The sequence below is a fragment of the Coenobita brevimanus genome, chromosome 60 (genome assembly GCF_032717465.1).
Source record: "Coenobita brevimanus isolate Jiangsu-jjx chromosome 60, ASM3271746v2, whole genome shotgun sequence".
Taxonomy (NCBI): domain Eukaryota; kingdom Metazoa; phylum Arthropoda; class Malacostraca; order Decapoda; family Coenobitidae; genus Coenobita; species Coenobita brevimanus.
The window spans coordinates 41,074,248-41,096,109 of NC_137013.1; the positions used below are offsets into that span (position 1 = coordinate 41,074,248).

Consider the following 21,862-nt stretch of genomic DNA (forward strand, 5'->3'; position numbering starts at 1 on the left):
TAGAAAAGAGAGAGGAAATGTGCAAAAGCAGTGGAAAGTAGAGTGTCACAAGGAAAGTTGCTGGTGCTATGAACGCCTTGGTAAGAAACAGGATTGAGTGTTGCAGTTGCGCGAGGCTTACGTAATTCACCGGGTCGGTCAAGATCACTTGATGGTCGTGATCATCAGCTTTTACCCTCCCAGAAGGGAGCCGAGAGCTCATATAGTCCGATCTAACAGGAAGGCTGTGACCTTCACACACGCACACACCCATCCCCTTGCTCGAGGGGGACAGTTGCCACCCACTTCGTCAATGAAACTATTCGAGCCTGAGCGAGGTGCGAACTCCCATCTACTGTACCAGATGGCAAGCGAGAACGTTACCACTGAGTCAGCGAACGGTGTAAGCCATAGAGGTGTAAGCAGTGTTAGTGGTAACTTTAACATACGGGTGTGAGACTATGGTGTGGCATGAAAATGAAGAGTTAAGAGTAAGAGCAGTGGATATGAGACTGTTGAGGATTGTATGTGGAGAACAGAAGATGAACAGTAAGAACGTACGGTAGTGCCAAAATCCAGCACAAAGTCGGATCATCGGCTACAAGTTGTGTATGCTGGGCTGGCCGGGAGCACAGACGCGGCGTGGTAAAAGAAATGAGTCAGTGGAAGAAGTATATCATATTACTGATGGTGTGGAGTACAGATAGTTGATAGGATATGGAATAATGTGATTCATGAAAGATGCGGAGTGAGGAAGTCTGTGGACATCAGAATCGAGAAGCGCGTACTGAGATGGTATGGTCATGTGGAGAGAATGGATAATAGAGTGGTGAAAAAAGTATATCTGAGCAAATCTGAAGGAAGGAGGAGGCTAGATAGGCCTAAAGAAAGTAGAGGTATGGTGAATGAGTGTGTGAGGAAGAGAGGTATGAAAGTTGATAAGGCTAATGGACTGACAAGAGATCAAGCTGGCTGGACGAAATTTGTGTAATGCGTATGACCAGGGATTTGGCACCCCTTTTTAATGTGAAAGCGTTTGAACTGACTAAATCAGATAGGTATATTGTATGTGAAGCTACTGTACGTGGTAGAAACATTTTGGGCTATCAGGTGGAGCCAGGATTCCGTGGACTTGAATGTTGAGTGAATGGAAGCATGGCCCATTGAAGTGGGCAAACTTTGTCTACTGTATCTGGATGCTGCTACTCCTCACCCTGCCCTAGAGTGGGAATGGACATCTGGATGATGATGATGATGATGATTACTATTATTATTTAAACAAAGTACAGTAGAGGGGCAAAATGGAGTAGAATCTATGCATGTTCGTTTTATCTTCAAAAATATTTTATACATATACTGTATATACATACATACATCATTTAATCCTGTGCTGCCCCGTGAGGAGCATAGGAGCCTGGGGCTAGGAAGGTTGGTCCTGACATTCCAACTGGGAGAGACCAGCCTTACTCATCCCTGAATGGCACTATGTGAGCAATAAATCCCAACCACCCCTTGGATATAAACCTACACAGGCTCAGTCCGGCTATCTATCTATTGCCAGACGCCTCAATCCCGTTTGGGGTGGCTGGAGTGCCTTAATTACCAACCACCAGGTGCCACAGTCTGGTTGTATGGTTACCATCCAGCTTAGTAAATGGTTTCCTGTACAGGAAACCATTTGGCTTGTCACTCAATGTAAAGTCACCCATAGACAGAAGAAAGAGGAAAGAAAGAAGGAAAGAAAGACAGAAAAGGAAGGAAGGAAAGAAAGACAAGAAGAGGAAGGAAGGAATGAAAGAAGAAGAGAGGAAAGGGCAGTCACCCGAGAGCAGCACTACATCGAGTGAGTGGATTGTAAATGCCCCCATCTACCACTAAAATCATATATAAAGGAAGGAAGGACAATGATAGACAAATGAAGAATCTTCCCATATCTCTAATTCTTCCTTGGGTATATGGTGAAATGTTGAAGCGTGGGGATGAGATCGAAGTGGTTTAGTTATTTAAGTTCAGGGCTGCATGGAACAGCAAAGGATGCCTGATGACTGAAAGACATTACTCCATTCAAACGCATAACAAATAACATACAAACGATATATTACCATACATGTTCTTGAACATCTTGGGTAATCAGTGGCTTCAGTGAACAAGAGTTTGTTTCAGTTTAGTCTTGCACACAAACATCACCATACCCTTCCCTCTTGTATAAGCACCAATATGAATAATACACCAATATTAACACCTTCAGCCCAAATACACATCTGCATCTTTGTCTTTGCTGTTACTAGATCATTTTAATCTGATTAGACCATGTGAAGTGGTTAATGAAGGCTATATCTAACCCCTCATCCGAAAATTATGTTGTCAGCTGCGAAAAAATTACATGGCAGTATGAGGAAGAAAATAAAAGTAAAATCTCTGGAGTAAACGAGATCAGAATATGTCTACACATACCAACTAATGTCATACAAATGCCTGAGATGGCAATTCTTATAACGTTTATTAAAATGCAAATACACTGATATGACTTTAGCAGGCTACAGCACATATGAGAAAACTACTACTGTGTTACATAAGAAGAGCTATGACTTTGTTCCACATAGACTGGGAGAGATCTGGGTTGAGTGTGGCAAGAAGGAGAGTGGGTGGAGCCAGGTGATAGCGGGCTGCAGCTTGTGCTGGTAGCATAGCATGACATGACACCAGCCAATTGAGCACCTGGCTTAAAGTGGAATACCATTCAGGCTGGCCAGCAAGAGTAACCAATGAGGGGAGGATAAGACGATCCCTGAGTGCAGCTGACTCAGCAAGTGTGTTCATGTTGTGTGTGGCCCATAGTCCTGACCACACCACCAATGCCATCACCAACAGGTCAAGGTAGAAGGTGAGGCGCTGGTGCTGCTCGTGTTGTAACACCAGGTTGTCACCTGGTTTCCGCTTGAGGTGCTCCTGCAGGCGGCCAAGGAGCTGCAGCAGCCATGTGGTGCTCTCCACAACCTGACATCGCACCACCAGAGTCTCACACATCACTGCCAGGATGTGACATCGGTCCCCAGGTAAGGTGGCTGCAGAGTCCACAAGATCGTTGAGCCAAGGCAGGGCTAACTCAGCAGGATCTCGTTTTGCTACATGACATCTTAACACTGCAGCACGGTAAAGTCGCTCATCTGTTACCTCCCACCACAGTGATGGGGATGTGAGCCGCTCTATGTGCTTCTGAGGCAGGTCTGCCACACATGCTTTGTATGGCTCATACACCACTTCATCATTGGGATCAAGGAACTCATTTAGATTCTCTACTGCATTGCTTAACACATTTCTGTTGCTGTCAAATATAAAATCGGCTGTCAAATTGGGTTGTAAGGCAACCAAGAGAGCTTTCATGTGATTGGAGTCTGATTTATGTTGCTTAAAGACATGTGCTAAAAATGGCTGAAGGACAGTTGGTGGCAGACCTCGACCTAGATGCTCCATCAGTCCAAACAGCACAACTTCATCCTCTAGTGTTAGCCCAGAAGATGATGGAATCAACCACTGGCTAATTACAGCACTTGCTGATCCAGATTTATTACACTGTCGGGCGGTGATTTGGAAAATGCTGTGTCGTATCCTTCTGATCCAGTCATACTTATATGTTGCTTGTGTTGTTTTTAATATAAGTTCCAGGAAGGTCCAATCTAGAGCAGGATATGGGCGGGGTAAAGATTGGCCCAGAGCCTCCAGTATGACCACACAGCTCCTCAGTGTCCTCTGCTTCTTCTCAGCATCCTCACACTTCTCCATTAGTTTTGGAAAGTCAAGAAGGAATTGAACAAAGGCCTTAAGAACTGATGTATCCTTGAAGAAGCTGTAAGAGGGGGGTTCTGGCTGCCCACTGCTACTCTTAATACCCCTACGTTTTGCCTCTTGAATAGCAGTCAAATAAATACCTTTCGGTAGACCTGCTACTTCTCGAGCCACCAATGACTTAACAAAACTCTCCACATAGTCAAGTTGGCTTTCTGGACAGCCCCTTACCAGCTTAACCCAGCCTAAAGAAGGCACATAATCTAGCACATCCACTGGTTTTCGAGCTGCCTCAAATGGTGTGGCTGCCATGTTAGCTGGCAGAGAGTGACCTTCTTTGGCATAGGGGGGCAGCATCTTCAGGGTGTAGCTGTCATAAGGGAACTTCTCCAGGGCAGAATAGGCAGCTTTGACCACCAACAGGGAGCGGTGTGAGGCAGCCCAGTTCCACAGGATGGTGAGACAGTCCTTAGTGAAGGCTTCATACTCTGTGCTGGGAACTTTAAGCTCAGGTACCAGCCCCAACAGCTCACACAGCTTCTCCGTTATACCCGGCCGTTTGTCCCTCACCAGCTTGGGGGCCACCACACGCCAGGTGGTGCGCAAGTCAATGACTTTGTTGGTACACAAGTGGTGAATGCCATCCAGAGCTATGAGGGTCTGTGCTGTACCATCCTCACCACGGCACTCATTCAGGAACCCAGACAGCAGTGGCAACAGCTCTTCTCCATGCTGGGATGCCCTGCAAACGGCAATACATCCATATTACCACAAAGTCATTCAAGCATACCAACAGATGATTACATTACATAAACTTCAAGAACACCATACTGTACACTACACTACACAAGTTCTGGTACAGACTTTCAATGTACAGTACAGTACAGCCTCGCAACTAGTGATCTTAAGATACTGATGATACCTCGCTAGTCATGAAACCGCTAGTTTGAAGGCAAACTTTATATAGCGAAAAATAGAAACAGACTGGAACATTTAGAAAGTTCAACTATTTTTCCATTTTTGTCTACTTTTATCCACTTAATAGTCACACTATTATATACTTATAATTAATAGGACAAAGCAACAAAAAGTCACCATTGAATATTCAGAATGCAGTTTACTGAAAGAAAAAGTTGGGAGTTCGGAGTGTGCATGCTTACTGGGAGTAAGCACCACCACCACCATCACCACCCTCCTCTCCACCATCGCCAACCTCTTGAGCACCAGCCTTCCTCCGTATCTCCTGAAGAATCTCATCATCACTTTCAAACCCTTCATAGTCATTAGGTTCAATGGGGCTAAGTGGGGCAACATCATCTGGTCCTTCATCTTTGTAGAATGCGTTGATAGCTTGTCTCACAACTTCAGGTTCCTCATTTCACCACCAGCCACAGAAGCCATGAGGCTAGCAAAAACAGTGAACAATGGGGGTAGCCAGGTATAAAAAAAAAGGGCAAGGTCGCACTAGCGTAGTGATGGGCAGGATAACAGTGAATCGAAACACGCCATATGACTCGCTCGCTAGGTGTGCCTCACTCGCTAGACGATACTCATTGCTTGGAAAACAAGTCGAAATGTGCCTCGCAGCTCACTCACTAGATGATGATTGCCATAGAATCGCTAGTTTCGAGTTTTTTTTTTTTCGCTAGTTATGAAGCTGAAGACAGTTTCTACCCTATCGCTAGACTTGAAATCACTAGTCAAAAAAATGTTAGTTGTGGGGACCCACTGTAAACTGTGCCATCTTTACATATTAATAATCAGCTCTTATACAAATAATAATATATCTTAAATTATACTTTCCACAAACATATATCTTCCATTTCAGTGATATATTTGCATGAGTGAAAATGAAATTTAAGGACTACTGTAGATTTTATCATTATCATTATAATAATAATAATCATCATCATCATCATCAGCAGCAGCAGCAGCAGCAGCCCAACCTCAATTCCCACCAAACACATGGGATGATGCAGGGTCCAGAAACACAGGAAGCACAAAAGTAAAACTAAGAGCATACCCAGTGAAATGGGCCATGCAATCATTCACACACCATTCAAGCCGATGATATCCTGTTTCACCTCACAGGTAAATGCATCTGCAGCCTGAATGATTTTCTAAATATTTGTCTTTATAGATGCAGCTGGAATATACCTGCCAGGCAGTCAATCCACTGACTAACAAGAAAAAAAAAATGGATGCCAAACCACAGTCACATGCTCTTCTGTACAAAATTCATCTAATCAACTTGATCCACTGTCACTTCCCTACCCTTATCAACTTCCATGCTTTACTGTATTTTTTTACATACTCATTTCCTGGTGCTGACAGGAAGCTTTCATGGTGGTGCTGTGAACCATGAGTGAAGCAACTGTGGTATCCACTCAAGGGCCAAACCTCCCACATTTCTTTGCCATGGGAAGGAACTGGTCTGATTCTGGAGAGGCACTGTCTACCACAAGGGGATTCCAGATCCCTACATAATGTATGGACACATACTGTACTGCACCTATAACATGGCTCCACAGAAGGAGCTGCTAACCTGTGGTCAATGGGTCTAAATAGACAGATTGTGGTTAGGAAACAACAACAACATATCAGATGCTCATTTACTATAACCATCCATTTTCTTGGACCACCATGCCTCATCCCACCTTCTAACTCACTCACATTCTGTAAACCCTTTTCATCCCTTATATGCTACTGTCCATATCAGTTGTCAAAAGGGTGTATGTGAGTGAGTTTGAAGGTGGAAGGAGGCAAGGGAAGCCAAGAAGACTGATGGATATAGTAAATGAGTATGCAAAAAGCAAAGCACAAAAGATGATGAAGCTGGGGAATTGATAGCGGATTGAGGTAGGCAGATTATTACTTACGGAGGAGCATGCGACAGATTTGCCACCAGCAGCTTACCTGGGGTCATTGAGTTTGCTTGGTCAGGCAAACTGGGGTTCAGCAACAACAACCACCTATTTGATATGCCAACTAAGAGCACTCTCTTCAACCTTATTATCAACACCCTTCCTTATTCCACATCTTTCACAAATCACATTATTTCTTATCCCATTTGCTCTGTGCACTCCACACACATTTCTCAATCATCTAACACACTCCAAGACCCACTTGGTTTTGCAGATATTGGTGACCACAAAAGCTCGGGCAATCTGTATTTCCTGTGAGAGAGACGACGTGTCGTGCAGGAGACGTGACAAGTATGGGTAGGTGCGAGGCTGAACCGTCCATAGATCAAAAGCCAGACGCAGCACCACTGGACGCAGGGACAGGGATGACCACAGTGCCAGCAGTGTCTTCACCACCATACCCACACACAGCTGCAATGACCACATGTCACTCTGCTGTATACTTTGTGGTTTAGATTCTGTAAAAACCTCTTACTCAGTATAAATTATGCTTGTTTCTCCACATTATTATCTTCTATTTTACTGAACTGCAGGATGCAGTAAGAGATGACCACAAAGCCAGCAATGTTTTTACAACCACAGAGGTAAGGCTGAGGGATGCAGGCATGTTGGAGCCTTGATAAATGATCTGATGATCCACAAACAGCTACAATGCTCACAGGTCACACAATCATATTTTGAATACAGTAGTTTAGGAGATATTGCAACATCTCTTCCTCAGCATTTGCTTTGCTCAATTTTCTTTATACTGTAATACTCTTATACTTTATTGATGGAAAGTAATTCACTGTTAAAAAGGTATAACATACAGGAAGACATTAAGCTCTAATAAGCGAAATAAACAGCAAAGTAAGAAGTGCTTTGAAGTTTCCAATGCCAACAAATACCTAACAATGATTTTACTGAACAGCAAGTCCTTATATGTTGTTTTTTTTTCCTTACTTTGCTTTTAATTACTGTACAAAGCTAATTACAGAAATACTGCCACTTAAAATTTCACAACTACCTATAAAACTGATCTGTGAGTCCCCTAATTTCTATTATCAACAGTATGAAAAGTGTTATGATATTTTGAAACATCCTGACCTTAGAGCATGACCTGCTGCATTTTAGCACTTCAGTAAACTCATTTATGAACATATTAGCCCCTTTAGTCAAAGGACATAATTTAAGGTAATCATCATACTCAGAAGGATAAAAATAATACCATATACATGAAAGCAAATTTTAAGAACCTTGTTAACTGCCAGGGATGGAAGTGTGTATAGAAGGGCCAGTCTTGTGGTGGGGTCAGTCTCACGGCCCACACGGTACAGCACCATCGGGAACACCTCCACAGACAACGCCTTGTGTCGCACCACCTCACGCTCCACCACCTGAAGCAAATGTATACTTGACACTATGATTACACTTAAGCTGTTGACCCCTGATGTATCTTATAAATATTAATCAAGTTACCGCCAGTCAATTAACACAACCTCAGGAAAGATTCTTGTATTGAAGGGATTAATGAAGGTGTCTCTAACCGTACTTATTTGAAACATCTATCCTAAAGACGAATAAAATCACCTGGAAATATGAATAGAATACACATTATCTGACTGAAGAGCTTATCTCTTAAACAACAACACAGCAATTAAGGTCAGAACAAATATGAAGCAATTACACTAGGCTAAATTTTAAGACAGATCAGAAGTATGCAAACTGAAGTTATATATTTTCTTATCCATGGAAACCACCCATCATCATTATAATCATCATCATCATCATCATCCCAAGCTCTTTCCCACCCATGGATGAGATGAAAGGTCTGGAAGGCAAGGAAAAGAGAAAACACAATATAAGAAGCCCTAAACCTAAAACAACACTGATGATTAAATTAGCAAGCTGGTAATATGGCAGAATTGGGCATGACATAACTGAGACAACAAACGAAAATGAGACAATGAATGGTGTGTATTTCTGATAATGAAGTCATACATAAAGAATATTTTTGAAAAGCATTTGTAACACAGATCCTCCTCCACATCCTCAATGAAGTCACTTTGTATTTATTTATTTAATTTCTGCTATTAGATCCACAGACTATAACAGGAAAATTTCCTATTAAAGTTTCCTAACTAACTATAATGTCAATATGCCAGTTCTTCCAACATGCAATAACAATCATCATCATCTTCATCTCCAACACTCTGCTCCCTGATACGAACCCCCAGACAGGGATGGTCATGACAGAACCACCTCCTCACATAGCCTACCTCCCACTCTCCCAAACACTCCTCCTCTTCTTCTTTCTCCCTCTCATTAATATACAGTAACTATCACATGGAAAAAGGATACAGTAAAACCTCGATATAACGGACTTCAATAGACCAGAATTCGCTTTTATCGGACTCAAGGAGCTACCGGACTAAATTCTTATATATCGGAAAAAGTCCGATAAAGCCAGAAGCAGTCCGGACTGCCTGACCACTTCAGCAATGTTCACCACAATAAGGTAATTACAAGACATGTTTATCAGTGTACAGTACAGTATTATTATATATATATATATTATACCATTTGATTAATGTAGTGAAGTTATCACACAGTACAGTACTGCAGTGGTAGTCAAAACAGTTTGAAAACTGTTCGTAAGATCCGGACTAATGTCTGATATATCGGAAAAAGTCCAGATTAGCAGGGGGAAGTCCGAATGTCGCTTTTATCGGAATTTCGCATTTTATGGAATGGCTTGGGCCCCAATTGGTCCGTGATAGTGAGGTCTTATTGTACTTTGGAACATCTACCTAACTTATTAGATGGACCTTGTTTGGAAGTACTGAATGTGTTCTAATATATCTCAACTTTTTACAATACTATAAACTAGGTGAGTACTTTAATAGGCAATTTTCTTTTTAAATATAAGGAGGCCTTCACAGGAAAAAAAAAAAAAATGTAAAAAAATGTTTCTTATGGTAATACCTTTGTTGCCTGCTGGACAGACTGGGGTGTGGAGCCCTGGTAAAGGAAGACTGAGGTGACAATGGTGTGATAAAAGCTGGAGATCTGGTTGGTAGAGGAAGCAAGTTTGGCTAACCAGTCCGAGGCCAGTTGGGGGTCACGCACCAGGCGGTCGGAGAACTCAAGGGCCGGTAAATAAGATACCAGGCTGGAGTGGGCACAACACAGGCTTTCCCAGTACTCATTACCTGATGTAAAAGCAAACTGATGTCACCATATGTAAAATTTCACACACTGTCAACTATAGTTAGTTCATTCACTGCTAACTTTTACTTTGGCTGTTCATTTTTGTGAAAAAATAAAATTAAGTAAAGCAAATGCATTATAATAATTCAATTCAAATTCCACCCTAACTTATACATTCCAAATTTGATAATTAGACTATGAAATTACTGTACAAAATTATTACAATGCAATACTGTATTTAGCCCAACAAATGTATCTAGCCTAAATACAACTCTCCCCCACTATTTGACACAGATGTATTCCGTAAAAAGTGGTTGAATAATGAATTGGTTGAATAGCGACCTATTTTTCCCATAAGACTGTCAAGAAATAGGGGGGTCAGGTTCCTGACCACCTATGTCATTCAAAAAATATTTAGTAAAGATGGAAAAAATCATCATCATCATCATCAGGACCTTCTTTCCCATCCTAGGGCAGGGTGAGGAGTAGCAATGGAATAACATTAAATATGAACGAAAGTGACACCGGGATTTGAGCTGTTTTCTTATAGATCTACATTCTCAAGGGAAATTATTTTAGTACTAGATACATCTCAGATGACTGACATTTAAAAAAAAAAAAAAAAAAAAACCTACTTAGTAATACTATAGAAAAAAGCCTGAATCCCTCCGATAGCGTGTTTACTCCCGATCTCGCCCACAGGACATGATGTCACCATGCCAAAACACACTCAAGTATACAATTTAAAACCATAAATACTGTAGCAGTGGAAGCCTAACTGGAAGCACTGAAACCTAACTGGGGGGCTTTGCCCCAAGATCCCCCAGTGGCTATAACCTACCTATCCTAGTGCAAACTAAATGGACATTACGTAAAACTGGCGCCAAAACAGTATCGTGCATTAATAGTGTTCATTAATCACTGGCGCAATCGTCACCCGACCATGTGATGGCAAAACATTCACTCAGGTTAGTGAGCACACAACTGTGCTTAACAGGGGTAGTAGTAGGGGTCTTGGGTGAAACTATGGTAGTGCTGTAGTATTCCACATGGTCAAATAGAAATGCAGATGGATGAAGAGGCAACCAATCAGCAGGTCAGAGCGCAGGAGACTGAGGCAGCTCAGCCAGTCTGTCTGGCGGCGGGCAGTTTGAATTGTCAAAATGACAGGGATAACCACGTCAACCAAAGAGAAAGGGTATAGATTTATAAATGCTGAAACAACGATTGTCGAATAACGATCGGTTGAAAAACGAGGGTTTGGTGTACAGAAAAAATGAAAGTGGTAACCAATGGCATTCCACAGAAAAATGAACTTAAACAGAGCACTAAGATTATTAAAATAAAGTCTAAATGCTGTGTGGGGGTGACTGTAAAACAAATCAATTGCACCTGAAGTAACATGGGAGCAAAATTACTTGAATCGTCATTTATCATATCATCATCATCATCATCATCATAACCTTAAAGGTAGTGTCCAAAAATTAAAAAAAAATCAAAATGGATGCACACATGCATACATATCTGCCCACCACACCAACACCTTCTCCCACCCAACACCCCCACTCCTATCTGCACACCTGCAAGCTGTGTGTTCGAGGATGGCTGGGAGGGTGTGGCCTGAATGAGTGAAACCAATGCAGCAGCTGCAGTGGTGAGGCCCGACACAGCTATGCATGGGGCTGACAGCACTTGCAGCAGAGATGGCAGCAGACGTGCACCAATCAGGGGGTTCCCATCCTTGTACGACAATAACGTTGCTCCTGTCATCAAGAAATGCACTGTATTCAGTTTGGGAGAATTCTAAACTGCAGGCAGTGCAGAGCAAGAAATGAGTTTGAAGATATCACAACTTCTTCTTCCATACATTTAGTACAGTACTGTAAACTGGAGGACTCTGCCATATCAGCTTTACAGACAGCAATGGCTTTTCATTAAACTTTTATTTTTACTACAAATTTGCTGATAAAAAAGAATGTCAAACTTGTGATGAATAATGACAACTTACTATCTGTCACAAAGTACAGATTCATCCAAATGCAACAAACTGGTTTCCTGCTATACAGTACAACATTAGTAACACTAATGATTTGTCTCCACAATATGTATGCACTCATTTAACATTTACATACCAAACGATAAAGGGTGACTGGACACCCAAGCTGAGTGGGTGTCAGCTGCCCGCAGTCTACACCAGGAGTGGAACCCATGCACTAATGGGTTGGCTGCTCCCTAGCATGTAATACTAACAACTTAGCCACTATGGCAGCATAGGGGCCTAAGGCAAGGACAGGCTACTGTAATCCAATACAGTACTTTTAAATGACCAGTATACCTCCCTTGATGGCATTACATGACCAACAACCCCCAGTGATCTCCTGGGGGTCAAACCTAAGCAAGGCTGTCACTCCAGCAAGGGTGCTCTAATCCCCTGACCACCACGTGCACTCAGTTTTCATATGGCAGCATGTCCCTATAGCTGGAGCCTTACCCAGCTTGAGGAGATTAACTTGGAGGTGGCCTGAGACCTGTGGCAACACTTCAGCTAGGGCACAGAGGGTAATGTCACAGCCCCGCCCCAAACGTGACACAAGGATGTTCATGTAACGCTCCAGGCTTCTTGTCCCAAGGTTGTGTTTCTATGGTTCAAGTATCACACTCTTTAATTACTGAATCTGTGCAATGAATCATTTTTACAATAATTTTATCAACAATACACAGAGTACAAGAGATGGAACAAGCATGAGGCCTCACATCTGGTGTTTTTTATCTGGAGGTTTTGGATCTGGTGACAAGTTAGAAGCTTTCCAAAGACCCACATCTGGCAAGGTAGCCTTGCATCTGGTGCACGTTTCCCAAGCGGAATTCTGTGAGCATCCAGCTCGGTACTTGGTGGCCACCTTGTGACGACATCATTGTGTATGCACAGACCACAGCTACCATCTTGCCTGACTAGTTTTTGTGCCTGTGTCTCATGGTTGGCGGCATTCAGCCAGAACTTGTTACAAAAGTACAAGGGCGACCTTGGGAGAGACCGGAGGTGCAGCTGGCAGTGGCGGGCCACCTAAAAAGCGACCCAGCCTGCCACAAAGTAGTTATTTATCAACCCACAACCCACACTTCTGGCCCAATAAAACACTCCTGAACCTGATACTGGTGAGTTTTTATTTCCTTTACATATTCATATTGATGTTTAGTATAGTTATGTTTAACTTCCTTGGGATAAAAGTAAATTAATATGTAAAATAGAATAACTTTTGGGTGACAAAAGACTCTTGTTAATTTTTCCTCATTTAAATGTTGCCCCAGATTTGGTGGTTTTGCATCTGGCATGATTTTTTTGGACTACTGTATTCACCAGATGTGAGGCCCCACTGTATAATTAACAAACTTTATAATCATCATTATCCTAAAAGAAAGACTAACTAAAACCATGAATATATGAAAATAATATTAAGTGTGACCAAACCTTCCTGAAAACAAGACTATCTGAAAACTGGATCAACTGACAATATGACCAACTGGATACATGACTAACAGAAACAAAGACTAACTAACAAGATGAATGACTGAGAGGAAAACAAACTGAATGCAAGAATAAAAACTAGACTAACAGAAACCAACACCAACTGAAATGAGGACTGACCCAAGCGAGAGGTGTAAGTATGAGCATGCAGGGTAGGAGTGCTTCCTGAAGACGAGTGAGGTTGTGGATGATTGCCAGCTGTGCTAATGCACACACCACCAGCACCTTCCTCTCCACATGGTCTCGGCTGCTGGCCTGCGGAACACCATATTACATGCATAGCCTAATCATAACTTCATATCTTTTACACTAACTTGGCCCAGGTATTCATCTATTTTTTGGGGAGGCTATTTCACATAGGTCAATGGAAGAAAAATACCAATGCTATGGCTCTACATTGTTTCCATACATTTCTTTGTGACTAACAACATTTTCTTGTGTTAACCTATTGTTACAACTCCACATTCTGGGTCATCAGAGTATACTGGGTATAGTAAAGGATGATTTACAAAATATCACAACTTTCTTCATACCCATGTTACTGCAAACTGAGCAAAACTGGCAAATAAGCTCCACAGGTATCAACAAAACTTTAATTAGCAATCTCTTATGTGTCTGTCTACCTACCTATTGCCAGATAAGGTACCTTAATCTCAGAAGGGGTGGCCACAAACAAAATATCACCTCCACATTGCCCTGACCTCTGCCATTTGGCTGCCCCACCTCCAACTCATCCTCTTTCTCATGTGCCTCTTCACTCTATCCCTTCATCTCAACCTTGGTCTCCCCCTCCTCCTCTCTTACTTCACCTAACTCACATATGATACACTCTCCTGTACTGCTGAAACTAATAAGATTCGCTGAATCGATATATCGGTGATATTTGCATTTTTTCCAGCACCAAACCAATACTGATATTTACTGCCGATATTGGGATATCAGATATAGACAGATGAAACATTAAAATGGCTTTTACTGAAGATTTTGTTCATTGTTTTGCCTGATTCTGTGTGAATGAATGCTGATACCTTGACACAGTATGCTGCTTAATAAAGTCTTACTGAAAACCATTAAAGATTCAGAATAATAAATGAGTGAATAGGAAAGGAGAAAAGAAAAAGAAAGAAAGGAAATGAAGACTGAAAGCAGCAAGTAAACGAGATATACTGAGTACTGGTGGTGTCTGTTGTGGCCGTGTGGGTTTATGTACGTAAACAGTGTACACACACCCACACTCTTAGTTATTATATTGTAATCTTTCCTTACTTGTAATATTTAACAGTCACCCTTCTCACTGCAGTCTACGAAAAATAAATATTCTACTGCATATAATAAGAAAGAAGGCTGTAGATAAGGGTAATAAGGGAAGAATAACTGAGATAAGGAGATGAACGGCATTTGGCAATTTTGTGTGCAAGCTACTAGTGTTCGTGTGTGTAAATGATGTGCAGATTTGAGTGTAACTTCAAGACGAGTACAGTATTTAGCTTCGAAGAAGACACTGACCATAAAGCGTTGCTCACTTCAGCCACAGAGCCTTCAGTGCTAAGCTTTTCAAAGTAAATAAGATATACTTGACTGAAGACACTCTCAAAATCTTGAAAAGCATGACAATTTAGTGTGTTTAATGTGAGCCAGTACAGTACACTATACAATACCACATTATGTATGTGGCTGGCGTACACTGGACTTAGTCATTCATACTTTACTGAATGGAAAGCGGCTTTAATCATGATATATGAGGAAGTCTCTGACCACTACTATGTTAAATCCAATCTCAGGGATTAAAGGAGGTGTATTTTTCCCACTGTGCATTAACTCTTGGCTGGTCTGGCCTGAGTTGGCTAATGATCAAAATGTTACGTACCTTTTAAATATCAAAGTTGTTTCATTTTATTTGTGGTAGGTGGGGGTGCTCACAGTCCATTCACTCAATGTAGTGCTGCTTTGGGTGTCTACCCTTTTCTTTCTACCTTCCTGCCTCTTCTGTCTTTCTTTCCTTCATTCTTTCCTCTTCCTTCTGCTTATGGATGACCCTACACTGAATGACAAGCCAAATGCTTTCCTGTACACCAGGAAACCATTTACTATGCTGGATGGTAACCATATAACCATATTATGGCACCTGATAGTTTAGTGAGTAATTAAGGAGCCCTAGTTGGATTGGGCCTGTGCAGGTGTATATCCAAAGGGTGGCTGGGGTTTAATGTTCACGTAATGCCACTCAGGACTGAGTGAGGCTGGTCACTCTCATCTTAAATATCAGGGCCAATTTGCCTAGCCCTGAGCTCCTATGCTCCTCATGGGGCAATATAGGATTGGATGATGGATGGATGGTTTCATTTTATGGCTAATGTCTGGCCAGCCAAGATTCTAAGTATGATACTTTCAAGATAAATGCTGTGTTTTATTATCTGGATAATGACCAGAAGCTTACATACATTATGCAATTCATAAATCGTTAATTACCATACCAAGAACTGGCTTAGATTCATAAGCTAAAATGCTAAGTGTTTACTATTTGTCTAATGACTGAATGTTGCGTACAGTACTTTTAGGGACGCACAAACACTACAGTACAGTATCTGCTTTATCTTTCCTATTATTTGCCCAGTGGCAAAGATGTTACTTAATTGTGAGTATTAATGTCTTAATAACATTTTAATATATAACAGTATAGTACATCTAACATTTTATACCTTCTTTAAAATAAAAATCTATAGCTTCTTTAAAATAAAAATCCAAGTAGAAAAGCTAAAGAAAATATGATGTTTTGATGCAGCCTAACAAATCAGTATACTGGTACTGTATATATTTTTTTTATGCATCAGTGCAAGTAAAACAAAATTAGATATGTAAACAACATTCAAATTTAGCATTTAATTCCTTAAAGTTCAAGAAAGACATGTATAATATAATTACACATTTTACTGAAGATTAAGAGAAATAATGGAAAGAAACTGAATTTCTACTCACAGCTTTTGTACCATCAAAATTAAACATTAAGCCTTAGTCAAACCATTGATGGAACACGGCCAGTGTTTGTATGTGTACCCCCTGACTCACAAGTTCCTACCAGTCCACCAAAGCTCCAGACAGCAGACTGTTTTCTAGCTATTTGTGTCATGCTTCATTCTAACCTCAGACATATAATATTGTGGTCTAAATATTCATCATCATCATCATCACAATTCCGATTGTTGGATAATTTTTTCCTTAGGATACCGATACTGATATTAATTGGCTTTCGCTTGCCGATTGACAGCACTACTCTCCTGGTCAGTCTCTCAATATCTATCCTCTTTACATGGCCAAACTCAATGTATGTAGGACTAAATGTTGCCAGAACCATATGGCATCGGGTGCTCCAGCCAAAGGTGATGTTCTTTTCTGAGTAACAGTACAAGATATTTCCTTTGTTAGCATCAGTCCACTGTACTAATATCTTTGGCTATGAAAGAGCAAGGTTACAAAACACAGATTTGCAAAAACATGTAAGACATGTTACAGGAATCACTTTGTGAATTTCATTAAAAAAAATCATATCACAACCAGCCAATACATGTACTGATACAATTCTTGATATCCGATAATTTCCTAATCTGATTCCACTACTAATCTGCTTTTACCTGCCAAATTACAGCACTATGGCATACAACACCTCCCACGTGAGTTCAATTCTGAAGTCAAATAAAAGAGCTTCAAGCACCACCATACACAATAAGGGGCTTAAAACTGACACCTGAAACACATCAGCATTCACAGAAAATTCATCACTCAAACGTCTATTCACTCTAACTTTGGTGGGAGCATCCATATACATAGCCAAAACCACTTAACCAACCATTCCTCAATTCCAAGCTTTCTCATTGCCCACTTCACTTATTCATGACTGGAACTATAAGTATTCTAGTGTTAATCATTTGATACAAACAAGCATTTCAAGATGGTGATAGGAGCTGTGATCTCTGATGGTGTGTGAAGCAGGGCAGGGCAGAAACGAGAGGCATACCTTAATAAGTGTGAGGATGCGACACAGAAGTGAAACAATATCGTTGGGTGAGGTGGTGGCGGAGACAAGCGTGCCCAACAGAGGGCGTGCCAGGCTCAGTGTACTCTCAGTAAGGCAGAAAGTGTGAAGCAGGACAGGACGCACGTGATTTATGCTGGAACCTCGCACCCTGGTCATAGGACAAACCATGGTTAGAGTTCTTTCACCTCAATTTGGCCAAGGGTTTCATCCATTTGCAGCTTATACTACAAAATTCATTGGCAGTATAAGACAATGCTATAGCTTTAAATCCTTGCCACAGCACTTCATCATGGTTATCATCATATTTTTTAGTTTTTTACAAACAAGCATTCAAGACGCAGAGATGGCAATTTTAGGTCAATTTAAAGTGAAAAGAGTACAATCCTTGTTTACAGCTGTTTCATCAAATGGTATTTTATAATTACCTCTCTTATAAATGGGGCAACATTTGTATTTTATTCCAGCTGATATTATGCAATTTATTCAGCTGTGTTGTTAGAGCCAGTGTTTAGCTACCAATATATCAACACTTATGCTTCACTTAAAATTGCCTGGAATCAATATAATGCCCTTTTGAGGGTAATCTTTTTTTTTTTTTTTTACCCCACTGTCAACCTAAAATTATATTTCACTTCAGAAACATTTTGTCTAAACATACCCTAGACTTCCTTTGAGAATGAACTGAGCTGAAAAGCCTTTACATTAAAATAAACTATATACCAATTACTGTACAATCATACCATTGCAAATGACATGGCAATGAGGTCATTCATTCTTCTTTTTCTTATTCTTATTTCACTCAAAGTTTTTGCTTATTTCACTGAAATAATAAGGCATCACTATCATCCTATGGTACTTCAAGCTTTCCATGTGCACATGAAACTGGGAGAACTACAGCACTTTAATTAATTAGGTGATCGAGATCAGGGATGAAACAAATGAACATCCTATTTTTGCTTGTTGCAGCTAAGTGTGCCAAGTGTTGATTGATGGCTTTGCTACATCTCTATGACAATGCAAAAAAGGGGATTAAAGCCCCAGCTTCTTCCCATATACTTCACTTTTACTACAAGCAAAGTAGCTATGGCAAATTACTACAAGAGAGGAATGTGTGACAAAAGATCTTTCCCCCCAACCCACCGGGACTAAAAAGTGAGAGGTGATTACTGTAAAATTATGATCAACAATGAAGGCATATAGGATGTTACCTGGGATCTGGATGGGAAAGAAGATATGTGAGTTCTTCCAGAATGGTGGGCATCAAGTCAGGTCTCTTGTTCAATATGGTGACATAGGGATGGACAGGTCCCTTGGGTGGGCCGGTAAAGGGGCACCCACCTCCATCACTGCCCTCACCCTCACCACCAACCTCACCAGACATCACCAAAACCACCTCTGTCACACCCTGCACTACAGCACTTGGGCACCTGCAATAAAACACAACATTAACACTTTCAGTTACAGTATGCAATTTTCTCTTTATTATCTCTTGATGATTTCATTCAGCTTAGGTTAAACTTCTTGAACTGCAAGGGTTGGAGACAGTTTTCAATCATATTTTCACTACCAGGGGGTTCTGCTGAGCTGTGGTGACTATACAGAATATAAATAAATGAATAAATAAATATAGGGTATATATATATATATATATAATCAGGTTAAGAGGACAATAACTCTAGCAATGATCTCGAAGTACCAGTAACTGCATAAGACACTGAAATAACACAAATTAATGACTTCAAAATATTTTCATTCTCACATCTATATGATTTTATCAAGTCTAGAGATGTTTCAGAGTGAAAGGATCAAAAACTATTGCACATGATTCCCCATTACAGTTTTACTCAGCACTGGGAATACCATTCCTAAATGAATGGGTTAAACATCTATATATCTATCTATTGCCAGACACCATAATCCTGTAAGGGATGGCTACCTGACTTGGAGTTATTTGTTTTACGGGGAGGGGCAATAACCCTCCACCAACCCACTTGCTGACACGTAGGGAGCACGTATGGTGTGGTTGTATGGTTACCACCCAGCGCTGTAAATGGTTTCTTGGCTTACAGGAAACCATTTGGCTTGTCACTCAATGTAAAGCCACCTGTAAAGGAAAGAAAAGCAATAAGAAGTGACAGTAAAGATGGGAGAAATAGGAAGACAGGAGGGCAGGCACAGAAAAAAGAATGATAAACACTAGGGAAAAAGTAGGCTGCACTTCATCAAGTGAGTGGATGATGGTCGCCACCACCTACCACTTATAAATGTTTACCTGCGACCGGCTATTACAATTTAAAAATGCCATTTTTTTTAGCTTACAGTGAAGATTACTGTACAGATAATTCTTGTTATATGTTGCTTTTTCTTACTTTTTCCTGCTACCTGTATGAAGTCCCCAGTCTTCAGGAGAAAAATTGCATATTCTAATTCCATGGCTACCTATGAAGCTAATCGAGGGAACTAGAGAGTCAGCTTTACAGGTAGCAAGTAAATCCTATGACAAATTTCCTTTGTTACTATGGACTTTTAAAATTAATAATAATAATAATAATAATAATAATAATAATGATAATAATAACAATAAAAGGTAACTTAAAACAAGAACTTACAGCCACAGTATTAAACTAAATGAGTGAAAGTGTGAGAAAGCCCCTACCTTATGGCTGTCAAATTTATAATACCCACGAGGTCAAACATGGTTAGACCGCACTGTGAAACACATAAATCAATTTGTACAGGGAAAGGTCAAATTACTGTACAATTACCATCATGTGGTAACATAATAATATAAAAATTGGGAGTTTACTTTTTGTTTCCCAATTTTAGCCTTAACAAAACAATCCTTAGCTACTGTACGGTGAATGAGAGTACTGTACAGTATATGGAAACTGACTTAGCTCGTGTGATGTCTGCGAGAAAGTTCTGTAGTGTGGCAGGAGCTGGAAGAAGTCCCATCCTCACCAACCCCATTACAGTCTCCACTGCCAGACTTGCCTCACTCACATCACCTTGGTTTGCTGTCTGCCATACCTGACGCACTTCTTCCGTCTATATACATGAGCAAAGGCAGAAAATTAACTATTAATGATACATGATACATGGCTATTAATAATCTCAACAAAAATATACAGAATCATATGGTTGCTGGTATAGTACTGTACATGAAATTATGGACCAGCATATAGATGGGAACATAAAGAAAATGTTAAAAAACTGTAATACAATATTACTTCCTCTTAAAGAATATCAATTACAGTACACTAGTCTATGGTACTGTCAGGTAATATCACACTACATAGTGAAGCAAGAACTAAAATAATCATTTTATTTAGAAAAACAAAAGGCAAAAGCTAAAAAAATTAAGTCACAAAACACATCAATATCTTATACAGTAATTTTCCACTTCAGCCCATGTACATTATTTTTGGTTACTGCAATGATGATGATTCTACTCAACCTACCAAAAGAATCTATGGAGCAAAGGGGTTTATGAAGGCTATACCTAACCCCTTCAATTTAAAAAGTCAGTCCTAAGGTCAATAATGTGCTGAGGTAGCATGAATACAATAAAAAAAAAAAAGTATGGTAATTAAATCAAAGAGGTTATACTAGAATGTACCCTGGGCATTATACTGACAGCTTCTTTTAGTGGTGCTGTTTTTCCTGTTTTATTTCTAAAGCCAACATACTCTATTCTCACTGAGCATAGCTTTGAACAAGTGGTGCTGCCCACCATCTCCCTTTCAAGGGAGGAGGAATAAAGAATTATGGTATCACTGATGCAGGAGCAGTGGATAGTGTGCTTACCTCATAGACTGATGAACTCTCTTTTGCTTTTTCAAGTGCCTTGGTGTTTAACTTGGTAATTGCCTGGAACAAAAAATTAATAAATTAGTGTAATTAATTTATTGAAACAATAAAGTAATGACTGTATATATGACACAGACATTAAGACTACAGGTACTACAGTTGGGATCTGACAATTACTAGAGCATAAAATTACAATATAAGAATGAGTAAATACAGTCAACTTAAAAATTTCCACATTCAACTAGGCAGGTTCAACTATCTGGAACATGTCCATCAGCAACATTTAATTTTGAAACTGTTATAGCTTGAGAAATTTTATATTTCAAACAGAATGACAATAATTTACCAACTAACCAAACTGTTGAAGGAGGACAATTTTGTGAGGTGGCATCATAATAACCAAGCAGAGGAGCTGCCCTATTATACAAACGTTCCTCAATTTCCTCTCTATTCCCCTAAAAAAGGAGGAGGATGGACTGCTGGAAGAGGGCAACTTCAGCCTACAGTTCACTGGGTTCACATTTTAAATGAACCTGGGACTACAATGACTATTACTACCATACTACATTCTTAAATACACTCGGCCAGGGACATCGTCTTAGTTTTACTCTTGCT

The 21,862-nt window shown here is 40.4% G+C and overlaps 1 protein-coding gene across 1 annotated transcript in view; it reads right to left on the reverse strand.

Annotated features, from left to right (window-relative positions):
* Positions 1-1,943: 1,943 nt before the first annotated feature.
* The window catches only part of LOC145403046 (focadhesin), a 25,344-nt gene continuing 5,425 nt past the window's right edge, over positions 1,944-21,862 (reverse strand). The window contains exons 3-13 of the mRNA XM_080274888.1: positions 21,245-21,307; positions 20,331-20,485; positions 18,646-18,864; positions 17,417-17,585; positions 13,525-13,659; positions 12,370-12,517; positions 11,459-11,641; positions 9,654-9,880; positions 7,925-8,065; positions 6,892-7,100; positions 1,944-4,507 (exon numbers count right to left, since the gene is read on the reverse strand). Of these exons, the coding sequence (XP_080131014.1) occupies positions 2,548-4,507; positions 6,892-7,100; positions 7,925-8,065; positions 9,654-9,880; positions 11,459-11,641; positions 12,370-12,517; positions 13,525-13,659; positions 17,417-17,585; positions 18,646-18,864; positions 20,331-20,485; positions 21,245-21,307 (3,609 nt within the window). The 3' untranslated portion in view covers positions 1,944-2,547. The remainder of the gene's footprint in view (positions 4,508-6,891; positions 7,101-7,924; positions 8,066-9,653; positions 9,881-11,458; positions 11,642-12,369; positions 12,518-13,524; positions 13,660-17,416; positions 17,586-18,645; positions 18,865-20,330; positions 20,486-21,244; positions 21,308-21,862) is intronic.